The sequence below is a fragment of the Pagrus pagrus genome, assembly GCF_965226575.1.
Source record: "Pagrus pagrus genome assembly, chromosome: 16".
In the NCBI taxonomy this organism is placed as follows: domain Eukaryota; kingdom Metazoa; phylum Chordata; class Actinopteri; order Spariformes; family Sparidae; genus Pagrus; species Pagrus pagrus.
This window is the reverse complement of record NC_140200.1, coordinates 3,937,737-3,950,464: the sequence shown is the minus strand read 5'-3', so window position 1 is coordinate 3,950,464 and position 12,728 is coordinate 3,937,737. Positions and strand designations below refer to the sequence as shown.

Genomic DNA, 12,728 nt, shown 5'->3' with positions numbered 1-12,728 from the left:
TCTTACATTCACACTTCACGGTCTAATGGTCATTACATCCAGAAGATAAGTCTGATTGTGTAAAACATGAGGAAGCTGTTTAAAAAATGGCTGGAATATCAGGACCACCCGCACCTAGATCAGATCCAATAACCCATATCTATCAATCCGGGTTCAAAGGTCACCTTTACTGGAGATAATAACTCTCTCTGTGGCCTCACAGGCTATAAACGACCAAACACCGCTGCTGCACACGCTCAGTGTAAATGTAAAGCACACATATGTCCTCTCATTGAATCAGAGTGGCTGCTGCATCTTTGTTGTTGGGATAATTTAAACATGTTGTGAGGCAACAGTACCCTCTGTTGGCACAGTCAGGAGACATTACAGAAAGCCTGTTTAGGAGGCTGATGCCTGAACACATCCGTTCTATACTTTCCTTCTTATTTTTAGACTGAAGCCTCCTTAATTTGCCGTTTACGCAATCCACAGCGTCAGAGAGTCCTTGGAAGAGCCGATCAGGTTCACTCAGAGGCAATTAATGGCACTAATGGCCGATCGTTGTGCACATAACTCACCGTGTTCATTTAGATCAGTGCACGCCCGCGTAAGTGCTCTGCACAGGCTCCACAGCTCACTCAAGTTTTCTTTCTCTTTTCTCGCCCTCGAAGTTGAAACACATTGTCGAGCAAAAAAAAAAAAAAAAAAAAGTATAAAGTCTAATACCGGCCCGCTTAAAGTTGACACTGTTTCCTGGCGGATCAGCAGCGGAGTGTGCAGCTATAGCAATGCATTTTATAGTCGGCCATTAATAAAACATGGTGGGCAATTTTAAGAGCATTAGAAGTTTGATTGCTTGAGGGCAGGCCTAGGGGACTTTCAGGACAGTAATTATTTATATAAATGAAATGTCATCTCGGCTCTGGCTCAAGTAGACATAACCTCAGCAGACTCCGCATGGAAACACCACAGCACAACAGCGATCTGTTCGCAGATAGGGCCCGAGCATGTTGTCGAGCATATTGCTTTGACTGTGGGGCGCATAAATTCAATATGTGATGTTGCAGGAAATGTCTTTCTTTTTACACATCAGGGCCAAAAGAGCAACAGCAGTCGTGGACACACTGGATGCAAGGAGGAAAAACATTATCCTGAGTTCACACACACTCTCTGCCTCGCTATCCCTCCTTCTGGCTGCGAGCATCTCCTTGATCCTCACCCATGGGTTTCTCAATAATACATCAATGTCTCCATTATAGCTTGTATCTGCTGGCTGCGGGCAAAGGCAGTTTAAACTGGGTTGCACGGGGGCCGATACACCACAAATGCCCCGCTTGTGGACACAGGAATGGTTTTAAGTCCAGAGTGTTGCCTCTGAGGAGACACGCACCGCGCGTGGTAAGTGCCATCGCTGGGTTGGAGACACCCAAACACACCGCGGGGCAGTACCCAGCGCGAGGGAGGAGGACACGCCGAGATGAAAGTTTTGTCCAAGTGACAAGGGACGCTGACATCTCGGCTCTTTTGCACAAAATGACCCAGGATTTAAGCAGATTCCCGGCACTTATAATTTATGTTAAACTCGTGAAAATGCGCCCGAGGACGACTTCTTACGCAGCGAGGCTCTCGCACATCAGTGGACAAAGGAACATGCAACCTAACCGGCGTGGATTCTGGGTCACAACCTTCGTCGCATCCTTTTCTCCTCCATTTTTCATGTCCCTTCCCATCTCCGCCTCTCCGCTCTCTGCAGAATACCCCAAAATTGCATTAAGTGAGAATAGCGGGATGTGCGAGAGAGAAAACAAACTTGCGCTGAACATATTACAGCATTTAAGACGAAGAGGAGCCGGGTTAAGTGTAGGTTAAGTGTAAGGAAGCAGACATTTTGATGTGTTCAAGCACAACAGGGCCGACATAAACAATGAAAGGTCCACTCCAGGACAGCTCATGGTAATATGAATATTGCTCTGGGATTTGCTTATAGTCGGCGCTTCATTATGCAATGTTTAATATTAATAAAGAAAGTACAAGTATATATTATTCATAAGCTGATTTACTGTGGTTCAGTGTGTGTGTGTGTGTGTGTGTGTGTGTGTGTGTGTGTTTGGACTTGAGTGACAGATTGAGATGCTCCCTTGCTACGGGCAATACAACCAGACAAGGCTCTTACTTTTCTACAGGACACATCCTGACAATTTCTCCCACAGTTAAGAGGATTTGTCCGAGCACGGGTGAATATATAATGCATGCAGATCCCAAATTTTAATTTGGATGGAGTAAATGATTCAATGCCGGCTTTTTCTTTTACTCTGAAGCGAGGGCGGCGGGGGAGACGCAGAGGCCACGAGACGTTGCTCTCAGCCTGCTCAGCCTGTGGCGGGGAGGCCGAGGCAGAGGTGACGATATCAAGTACAGAGAGGAAGAAAGATTGTGTTTTTTCCTTATTTACCATAACTTCCAGTCATTAAATCCACGTTTCTGTAAGATTATTGCACTTTATTGCTGCCTTGCTCTGCAAGAAATACATGATTCTGACTAAGTTATTCCTGTTTTAGTCAAATCAGAGTGTAATTCATGGTCAGAGTTGGCTCCTCGTAAAAACATGATACTCCTTCATGTTAAACTGTCAAGTTAATCTGATTTTTTTAATGACACAAACTCAGATATGAGAGAAATATCGCTTCAATCTCATCCTCATCTACTCTACCAGCACCTGACACCTCTATCCCAAAGGTTGTGGGTTCAAGTCCAGGTGTGGACGTGTGCTGGTCAAGATGTTTTTTTCTGAGATTATGCTGAAATGAAGAATTATTTGCTTGTATTTATGTTCCTTACTTGTTTTTGTGCTGGACCGAGTCTTGTTTCAGGTCATAGGTACTTGAAAAATCTCTGCAAGTGAATATTTTCCTCATTCTGTTGCTTTGTTCTTGTTTGTAAGAGCTGACTTTTTGCAGTGTACACAGCTCAGAAACTATAAGAAAGTCTGATTTCTTTCATTATTAAGAATATTTTGGTTGGTTATAGTCTATAACCCTCAAAATACAAACACTTTTATGTTTACGAGTGCGAGGAGAGCAGAGGAAATCTGTTGCCCCCTTGTTGATTTCAAAATTGTTTTCCCCTTTCAACAAACGCATCACATTACATGGTTTCTCAATTTATATCCTACTGGATTAAAGAAATAAACCTCTCTAATATAAAACAGATGAACATGTTTTCTGCTGATTTTGATTTCTACTGAGTGCTGCCGCTTGTGTGATATATCACTCAGGAATCCAACTCCCACTGACTCACACTTTCAGACCCTTCCACTGATAACTTCATGTGGCTTTAATGATTATTATATGTTTATATGCATGTAGGAGCATGTTTCTATGGATTTGAACTCAAGCCATGTGTGTGCACATGCTGCCTGAGCACAGATCACACAGATCTGGTCCAGTTTTTAATTGCATGTGTCAGAAAAATCCAGTCCTGGCTGCCAAAGTCCACTAGTCGTCCTTTGTCTCCATCTAGTGGCTGTTTTTAGAACTGCACATTTTTAATTACACTTTAAATATAAATATTAATTCTTAATACAAATAACAAAAATACGCGTTTTCCAGCTGCAGGAATTTAAAAAAGGAGAAAACTTTTTAAACAAAGGAAAAATAAAATCTTAATTTTTAACCGCACGTGTGTCAAATGTCCTGCGTCATGACGTTTTACGTGCAGGTTTGTGACGTGTTCCATAATGGCGGTGCCCTTGTTACAATGGGGGCTGCCGATGAGCACTTGTTAGCCAACTTATCGTGAACAACTGCGGAATATTCACACAGCCGACTGTTTTGGGTGATTGACTGTGACGGCTACATGTTAAAGGTAAGAGCCGCGTTTCATCACGAGCAGTCGGACGATCATCGAGGCGAATGTAACTAGTTTGGACTCGACACCTCGAGTTTGTTAGCCGAGGATGCTAACGAAGAGCATCACCTGTTTGGCTTAAAGCTAGCGGGTCCTCAACTTTGACTGCCTTTATCGATTTTTAATTCATTATAGCTTCTCACTGTACTCAAATGACCTTACCTTCGTGCACCTGAGCCTATATATTATCGACTAACAGCCATTATTGGTGGTTATTTCGCAACGTTAGCTTTAGCCAACTTTAAGTTGTCATTAACGCTAGCTAGGCTAACATAACTGAACGCTAGCAAGCAGTAAACAGTTGCGCTATGCTAATTCGTGTTTGTTGTGTATGACAGCCGTATCATTGCATTGATTATGCTAAGTGCTTAGCTGAAGTGTGTTGAGCGGGCCGACATTTGTGAATGAATGGGTGCCATGACGAGATGTCCATGATGGTTTTTATGTTGAGACGATGAACATGGGAGTGAGGCTAGCTATCTGACAGTTAGCCATAAACACCAGCGCTGCTAGCATTAAGAGCTTATCACTACATTTGCAAATAAACAATGACTATAACCCCAGTGTTTGTTTATGCTTTGTGACTCATCAGTCCAGTGCAGCGGGCCCATCCTCCGTTGCCTCCCCGCAGCCAATGAAGGAATCCAAGGAGAACTACTCAATGTCCGGCCAAGGAATCCTGGACCACATCAAGCCATGCTGGTACTGGGACAAGAAGGATTTAGCCCACACCCCCTCTCAGTCTGAGGGCCTGGACCCTGGCACAGAGGCCCGGTATCGGAGGGAAGGAGCCCGCTTCATATTCGACGTGGGGACCAGACTTGGCCTGTATCCTTGGCAAATGCATTAGAGTATAAATCAGTGGCACTGTGATGTGTCCTGTCCTGTGTAGCGATCATAGCAGCACAGTCAAAGTGAAACATCTCCTCCTAGATAGCTGATGTACTCGACCTGCAAATAACTGTGAACGCTTTTCCGTGGGCTCCTTAACTGTCATCAGACACTATGACACGCTGGCAACTGGCATCATATATTTCCACCGCTTCTACATGTTTCACTCCTTCAAGCAGTTTCCCAGATATGTAAGTTCACTTGATGGTTACGCTTCAGGTTTTCCCCAAACAAAATGTGTGGGATTAAAGGTTTAAAGTTGTTTTTCTTTTGTTTCAACAGGTGACGGGTGCTTGCTGTCTTTTCCTGGCCGGGAAAGTGGAGGAAACCCCGAAGAAGTGTAAAGACATCATCAAAACCGCCCGCAGCTTACTGAACGATGTGCAGTTCGCTCAGTTTGGAGACGATCCGAAGGTGCGGTTACTTTTATTCTTCCTCTGACGTCTAGAGACATTTTCAGTTTACACTGGCCACTGTAAGTTTAAAGAGTCATTGAGTGCAGAAAAGGTAATAGTCATAACCTTTAATCCTTTGTAAACCGCCTTACAGAGTCCTGACATAATATCATGTAGCTCTCGAAAGAAAAAACAACAAGATGAAGGAAATCTGGCTGCAGCCTAATTGCTGTTAATCAGTTATAACAAACAGGCGTAATGTTATGAACAGTTGTAGGATTCCTGTCTCTCGACTGACTGCTTACATGTAATAGTGTAATGGTGATGAAGGCAAGTCACCATTTTAGCAAGCTCATAAAGTTTTTGATAAATTCAACCCAAAACTAACAAAATCAGATTTTTCAAATGAGTTTAATTTGGTCAGAAATGGGCAGCAGCACTGTTCTTTGGAAAAATAAGCTCATGCATTCTCCTTCCTTCCTTTTGATGTATCTGTATTTCTTCCAACAGGAAGAGGTGATGGTGTTGGAGAGGATTTTGCTCCAGACCATCAAGTTTGACCTGCAGGTGGAGCACCCTTACATGTTCCTGCTGCGCTACGTCAAGCAGCTCAAAGGTGAGCTGTGACGGCCCTGTATCCATACAGAGAGTGTGATACCTTATGGTTTGAGGAATCTAAAAAGCTTATGGATGTTTTTGTTCTTGTTAAAGGCGAGAAGAATAAAGTGTGCAAGGTGCTACAGATGGCGTGGACCTTTGTCAATGACAGGTGAGCAGTAAACTCTTGACAGATGCTTGGACAGAATTAGAAAACAGTCAGTGTTTTTAAATGTTCAGATCCGTATTTGAAAGTATTTCCCTCTAAGCTGACACAACTGAGGGGTGATTGTAACCATTCTGTGTCCCCGGCAGCCTGTGCACCATGCTGTCCCTGCAGTGGGAACCAGAGATTATTGCGGTGGCCGTCATGTACCTGGCCGGCCGCCTCTGTAAGTTTGACATCCAGGAGTGGACCGCCAAGCAGTCGTCACGCCGCTGGTGGGAGCAGTTTGTCCAGGACGTCCCGGTTGAGCTGCTTGAAGGTACTCCTCATGAAGCCATATCACTTCCTGCTTTTCCTTCAGTATTTCATCTCCTTTCAAACTTGTTTCAACAACAACAACAACAACAACAACAAGAAATATGTCTTTTGTTTTTCCAGACATTTGCCACCAGATCCTGGACCTGTACTCTCAAGGAAACAAGCCCATCCCTCAGCAGATGCAGGAGAAGGAGCGGTCATCCAATCCTCCGCTCCCAGCTCCTCCAGTCCCACTGGGACAACCACCAGTCGCTAACCCTCCTCCCCCACCACCAAAGAAGACTTCCCCTCAGGGAGGCAGCCCTGCACGGCAGCTCAAACGCTCACATGTCAGTATTTGCTAGTGGAAAAAATTTCTTCTGCAAAAAATTATCTCGTGAATTGACAAGAAAAACATTTTTTAATAAGAAATGTTCTTGTGAAAAGAACATTTCACAACAATTTGCAATTTTTTTTTCACAAAATGATTATCTCGTGAAAAAAATGTTTGTTTTAAGAGAAAAATGTTCTTGTGAAAAAGTTTTTCTTCATGAAGTTTTTTAATAAGAAAAATGGTCTTGTGAAAAAAAAATTGCAAATTTTTTTCACAAAAAAATTCTCATGAAGTTTATTTACTGGGAAAAATTTTCTCAGTAAAAAATCATTTCTAACGACGGCACCTTTTTTTCACGAGATACATTTTTTCACTCGGTTCAACACATGAAAAAAACATTTTTCATGAGAAAAAAGGCAAATTTTTCCGTTTGTTTCTGTAATACTCATTTTGACCACAAGAGGCAGAGGTGCACCACTACTCATGTCCCAAACAAGATGAAAAGCCTCCATGTTCCTCCAGAGGAGTTTTCATTTCTCTCTGCAATCTAAACACAAGACGCATCTGTTACAGTATCTGTTAGCAGGTTATGTAACATGACTGTCATGTTTCTTTTGACGAGGAATATGTCAAACTTGGTGCTAATCTGCCGTTAGTGAAGTCTGTTTTATTTGTTCTTTGCAAATAATTTTTTTCCAAGAACGAAAAATTGCTTTTCCTTTTTTTTTTTTTTTTGCCCACTCAAGTCGACACATGAAAAAAAAATTGTAATGAAAAAAAAGAAATTCACTCTGTAACACAAACATGTTGTTTAAAAATATTTTAGAGCGCCAGAAAAAAAAAATTCACAAAGAAACTTTTTCCACAAAGAAAATATTTTTTTCACAAAGACATTTTTCACTCGACTCGTCACGTAAAAAAAAATGTATTTCTCTGAATGAGAAAACAATTTTTTTTTTACAATTATATTTTAGGACGTCGAAAATGGAGCACCAGAAATAAAAATCACAGAGAAACTTCTCATGAAAAGTTGATTTTTTTTTTATGAGAAAAAATTTTGATTTTTTTTTTTTTTTTGCAAAAAATTCTCATGACTGTTTTTTTCCTGAGGAAATTTTTCCTGTGGGAAAAACTTTTTTTCACAAGAAATTTTTTTTTTCTCTCAGTAAAAAAACATTTCTAACGACAAAAACTTTTTTCACAAGATACATTTTTTTCACTCGGTTCAACACATGAAAAAAAGGCAAATTTTTCTGTTTCTGTAATACTAATTTTGACCACAAGAGGCAGAGGTGCACCACTACTCATGTCCTAAACAAGATGCAAAGCCTCCATGTTTCTTCAGAGGAGTTTTCATTTCTCTCTGCACTCTGAACACAAGATGCATCTGTTACAGTATCTGTTAGCAGGTTATGTAACATGACTGTCATGTTTCTTTTGGCGAGGAATATCTCAAACTTGGTGCTAATCTGCCGTTAGTGAAGTCTCTGTTTTTTATTTTTTCTTTGCAAATTATTTTTTTCCAAGATCAGTTTTTTTTTTCAAGAACAAAATATATATTTTTTCTTTTTTCCCACTCAAGTCGACACATGAAAAAAAAAATGTCATGAAAAAAAAATTTTTTTTACACAAATATGTTAAAAAAAAATTCACAAAGAAACTTTTTCCACAAAGAAAATATTTTTTTCAGACACATTTTTCACTCGACACATGAAAAACATTTTATTTCTCTGAATGAGAAAACAACATTTTTTTCACTTTGTTACACACAATTATATTTTAGGACGTCAAAAATGGAGCACCAGAAAAAAAAAAATCGTGGAGAGAAAAAAAAATGTTTTCATGAAGAAAAACTTTTTTTGTTTTGACAAAGAAAAAAACTTTTTTTTTTTTTTTCACAAAAAACACACTAAGCTTTAACCGACTTGTATGTGAACTTTTTCTGTTACGTTTAAAAAAAAAAAGTTTTTCATTTAGTGGCTCGGATTTGTTTGTTTCAGGTTTTAAATGTATTTTTTGGCCTTTTCATGGCTTTATTGATCGGACAGCTTAGAGAGATGACGGGAGCAGGATGATTCATTCTGTCATTCTTGTTTTAAAATGTGTTCATAATGTCCGGCAGATCCTACAGCCTGTGTATGTGATTCATTCATCAACACTCGGTATACGCCGTGTCAAAGCAAAGAGTAATTGCTTTCTTTCTTCTTTTTTCCAGACATCTCCGAAAGATGAACCAAAGGCTCCAGGTAAGACTTTGTTAAACCTCATGCGGGCAAAATTCGGCTCATGTGGGATTTAAAGCAGTTGTCTGTACATCTCCTAAAAATACCTCCCAGAGACGTTTCCTAATTAACGTGATCAATTTATATGAACTCTGGGCAAAGATTACAGATACGTACCGTAGATTCAAAGTGGCTGGGATTAGTATTTCCCTGCCAGGAATCTGGATTTTATGAATATTCGAGCCGACAGCAAAGTTCCTCAGTGCGTTCACTGGTTTGGAAATAGCTTTCTTATTGACTGGTGTGTTTTTAATTTACAGAACAAGTTGGATCAAAGATTCCTCGACTGGAGAGCCCGATGCCCCCTCTGCCTACATCGCAGCCTCCCCCAGGTAAGAGTGGCTGTCGTCTACCATTGTCCTCCAGCAGAGTAACTTTTTAGTCTTCTTGATAGAGTTTGCTGCATCCTTCTGGATTTTAACATGTAATACTTTTCATAGGTCTTGCACTGAGTGATAGCCAGTGATGGTAACTAGCTGTGACACAGGGCTGTGGAGATGAGTCAGGCTATGCATAGTGTGACTTAGTGGCTGTTGGTAAACCTGCCAGTGAGCAGCTATTTTGGGCTGCGTTCTCCTTCCTTCTGCTATTTGCGTGTTTCTGTTTCCAAAAACAACGTCGGAGGTAACAACCTACTCGCTGAAAATCTACCGTGACACTAACCTGGTCGCTGATGGTATGAACCTAAACAAGCTAGCAGCTGTTACCTTTCCTTTTGCTGGGTTTTGTGCAAAACAAGTTCACCCCGACACCCAAGATGATTGCAAGTGGTTTAAATAAAATACAGACCAGCCAGAACATCACCAGCTTTTTTTTAAAAACCCTATACCAGAATGAGAACTGGTGCTGGCTGTGTGAGACCATGACTAAAGCTACTGCATGAGATAAGATGCTCTCTTGTAGTGAAGTTTGCAGTTTGCTTAGCAACAATTATTCATACTCGTACATTATAAGATGAAAAACACATTTCCTCTGGTCACTGTGACGCCAGTAGTCTCCAACTCGGTCCTCCAGTCTAATTTATGAGGAAATTGATAATTTAGAGTTGGATCGGAGTAAAGGTACGTGCTGGCGTCCACACAACACCCCCGCTGTCTGTTTGCGTGTGCCACCGAATAGGCCCATAATGAGCAGCCGGGACCCCCTGCCTGGGACGCGAGCTTAGAAAGCAACCCCAAAGTCTTTAGTCCTCTCAGCCTGCTTACATAACCAGCAACTCGTCTGGACATTATGTTTCCCAACACACACATACTCCTAACCTCTTCCAGACCAATCTGATTAGTGCTTGAGCCTGATAATGAGACCTCCTATGTGGCTGAAGCCTGGCAGACGTGGTCTAGCCTGTGCGCTCACTGTCTGGGAATGGAGAGGTTACTTGAGATCATGGGTGGGTGAGTAGCTTCGTGGTTTTCTTCGCAGGGAAAGATGACATTTTTAACAAGCTGTTTTCTCTCTTGTCGTTTCCCATCGCTCACCAGACCGCAAAGCCCCAGTTCCAGCTCCTCCCACGGAAGCAGAACCAGGAAGTGAAGCGGCTCCTCCTCCCCCGCACGCCCCACCTCCACATCAGCAGCCGCCTCCACTGCCCCATCGCCCTCCTCCGCCTCCGCCCTCCAACTACATCATGTCCACCACCAGCTCCTACATGTCCGGCGAGGGCTTCCAGAGCCTGCAGTCGATGATGAAGACAGAAGGTCCCTCCTACGCCCCCATGCCACCCAGCTACGCACCCCCAATACCGCCGTATCACCCCCACGTCTATCCTCCGCCTGCGGCACCACCTCCGGGCCCTCCGCCTCCTCCTTCCAACTATCCGCCACCCAACTTGCCGCCGACGTATCCGCCGCCAGGCTACAACAGTTACCCTCCTCCACCACCTCCACGCATGCCGCCGGGCCACGTGCCCCCTCCAGGTATAGGCCTCCCACCTGCTGGGTACCCTCCTCCACCCCCAGTGCCCCCAGGACAGTCACAGGTGCCCCTGCCTCCTCCGCCTGGCATGCCCATGAACCGTGGCGGCTGGATGAGATGAGAGCGTGACGGCGGTCTGTAAACTGAATTAGTGCAGAGCCACGGCTGGGGGTGGAACAACCAGGAAGTTGGGATTGTGGTGTAAAAACCGAGGGAGAGCTCGTTCACCTCAAGCGTGACTTTTGTTGATGAGGTTAACGAGCAACAAATAGACTTGAAAGGTAAAGTGAGGTGTGGACAGTGTTGAACCTGAACTGATGTCAGAACAAACGCTGTCCACTCGTCCTTTATTGTTCTGGAAACAAACCAGGAGATATTAGCACCCTGAGCTTTTTTTAGTTTTCTCACACACGCTCATTGTCTAACCGTGGGCAGATGAAATGTACCAGTTTTACTTCACCTTTAAGTAGATGAAAGTCTTATTTTTCTTTCTATATCATGTCACTCTAATTATGTGTTTTGTTTGTCCTGAATTTCTGAATTTTCCTTCCTGCTGTCTGTCTGTTCTCCACATTCCAGTTTTTGCTGAAGACCGAGCATCATAATAAAATCTTGAGATGGTTGAACACACAGAAGTCAAATGTAAAAAGGAAGTATCGCACTGAAAGACATGTGAATATACATTTTGGAGGTCACGTTGCAAGATGTTTTACAGTTACCACACCAACACTTGACAGTCAGAGGTGGTGTTTGTTTTTTCAGTCTCTCTCCATACGTGCCTTAGTCAGGCTTCTCTTTTCTGTATCCTGCACGCAGCTTTGGTTTTTGTGTCTGAGTGGCACTTAGGACAATAAACACCTGCTTTTCCTACTTTGAGCTGAGTCATGTGTTTTTAATCTGTATGTGAATCTGTATGTCTGTGGATGTGAAAAGGTTTTATCATTACGTTGTAATTGGATTCATTATGTGCAGCAGGGGTTCACCGTCACCGCCCTGCCATGAGTTCAAGCACCCCTTCGTCATGTGTTCCTATGAATCGATGTTTTACAGGATTAATTATATTAAAGTTGTTCATTTATTTTCATATAAAGACATTTCATTATTTAAGAGACTTCATCCATACTTATGTATATATGATATTTATAATATGTAAATAATTTTCAAGAGTTGATTACCTTTAGCCAACTGTTTCAGCCTTATGTATTTAATAAGATTATTAATTGTTTTTAGCGTATTCACCTACTTTCAACTGTTTATCCATTACATCTAGCAAATTCCTATCAACTAGGCTACTTTTAGCCAACTATATCAACTGTTTATCCACTGGGCTACGGGCGGCTGTAGCTCAGGAGGTAGAGTGAGTCGTCCAGTAATTGGAAGGTCGCTGGTTCAAATCCCCCCAGTTGTTGAAGCATCCTTGAGCAAGATACTGAAGTCCAAATGCTCTTGATGATCAATGGGTGAATGTGACAAGTGTGGTAAAGCTCTTTGTGTGGTCAGCAGACTGGAAAAATGCTATATAAAATCCATTTGCTACATGTAGCAACTGCTATTTTGTGTTTTTATTTACCTTGAACTATTTCAAACTTTTATCTAGGCTATTTCAAAAGCTATCAATTACTTTTAGCTCATTACTTCCAACTGTATGCTCAGCCTCAACTATTTTAATTGTTTATCCATACTTTTTACAAGTGTTCATTACTGCTGCGTATTTCAATTTTTTTTTCATCCATTACCTGTAACTTTGTCAAATTTTTCAATCTTTGTTACCATTTTTCTTTCTTCTTTTTAAAAAAAAACTATTTCAACTTCTCTACTAACAATTTTTCCTGCACTCTCAGTTGCAGTTGGTATTAACATGTTACATCTGACTGAGGCTGATGGTGAGATTACTCATATTTCTAGGTCAGGTATATAATCAAATGACATTTGATTTTTTTTTTTAGTTTATTATTCTGACATTACTCTCA

General features: G+C 41.8%; 1 protein-coding gene across 1 annotated transcript; it reads left to right on the top strand.

Annotated features, from left to right (window-relative positions):
• The first annotated feature begins 3,712 nt into the window (after positions 1-3,712).
• Positions 3,713-11,634, top strand: ccnk (cyclin K). The gene is made up of 11 exons (XM_084377134.1): positions 3,713-3,843; positions 4,478-4,713; positions 4,886-4,967; positions 5,059-5,190; positions 5,682-5,787; positions 5,883-5,940; positions 6,084-6,253; positions 6,373-6,581; positions 8,781-8,811; positions 9,108-9,179; positions 10,326-11,634. Exons 1-11 carry the CDS (start codon positions 3,835-3,837, stop codon positions 10,877-10,879), a joined length of 1,659 nt encoding a protein of 552 aa, XP_084233260.1. The 5' UTR covers positions 3,713-3,834; the 3' UTR covers positions 10,880-11,634.
• Positions 11,635-12,728: the final 1,094 nt, after the last annotated feature.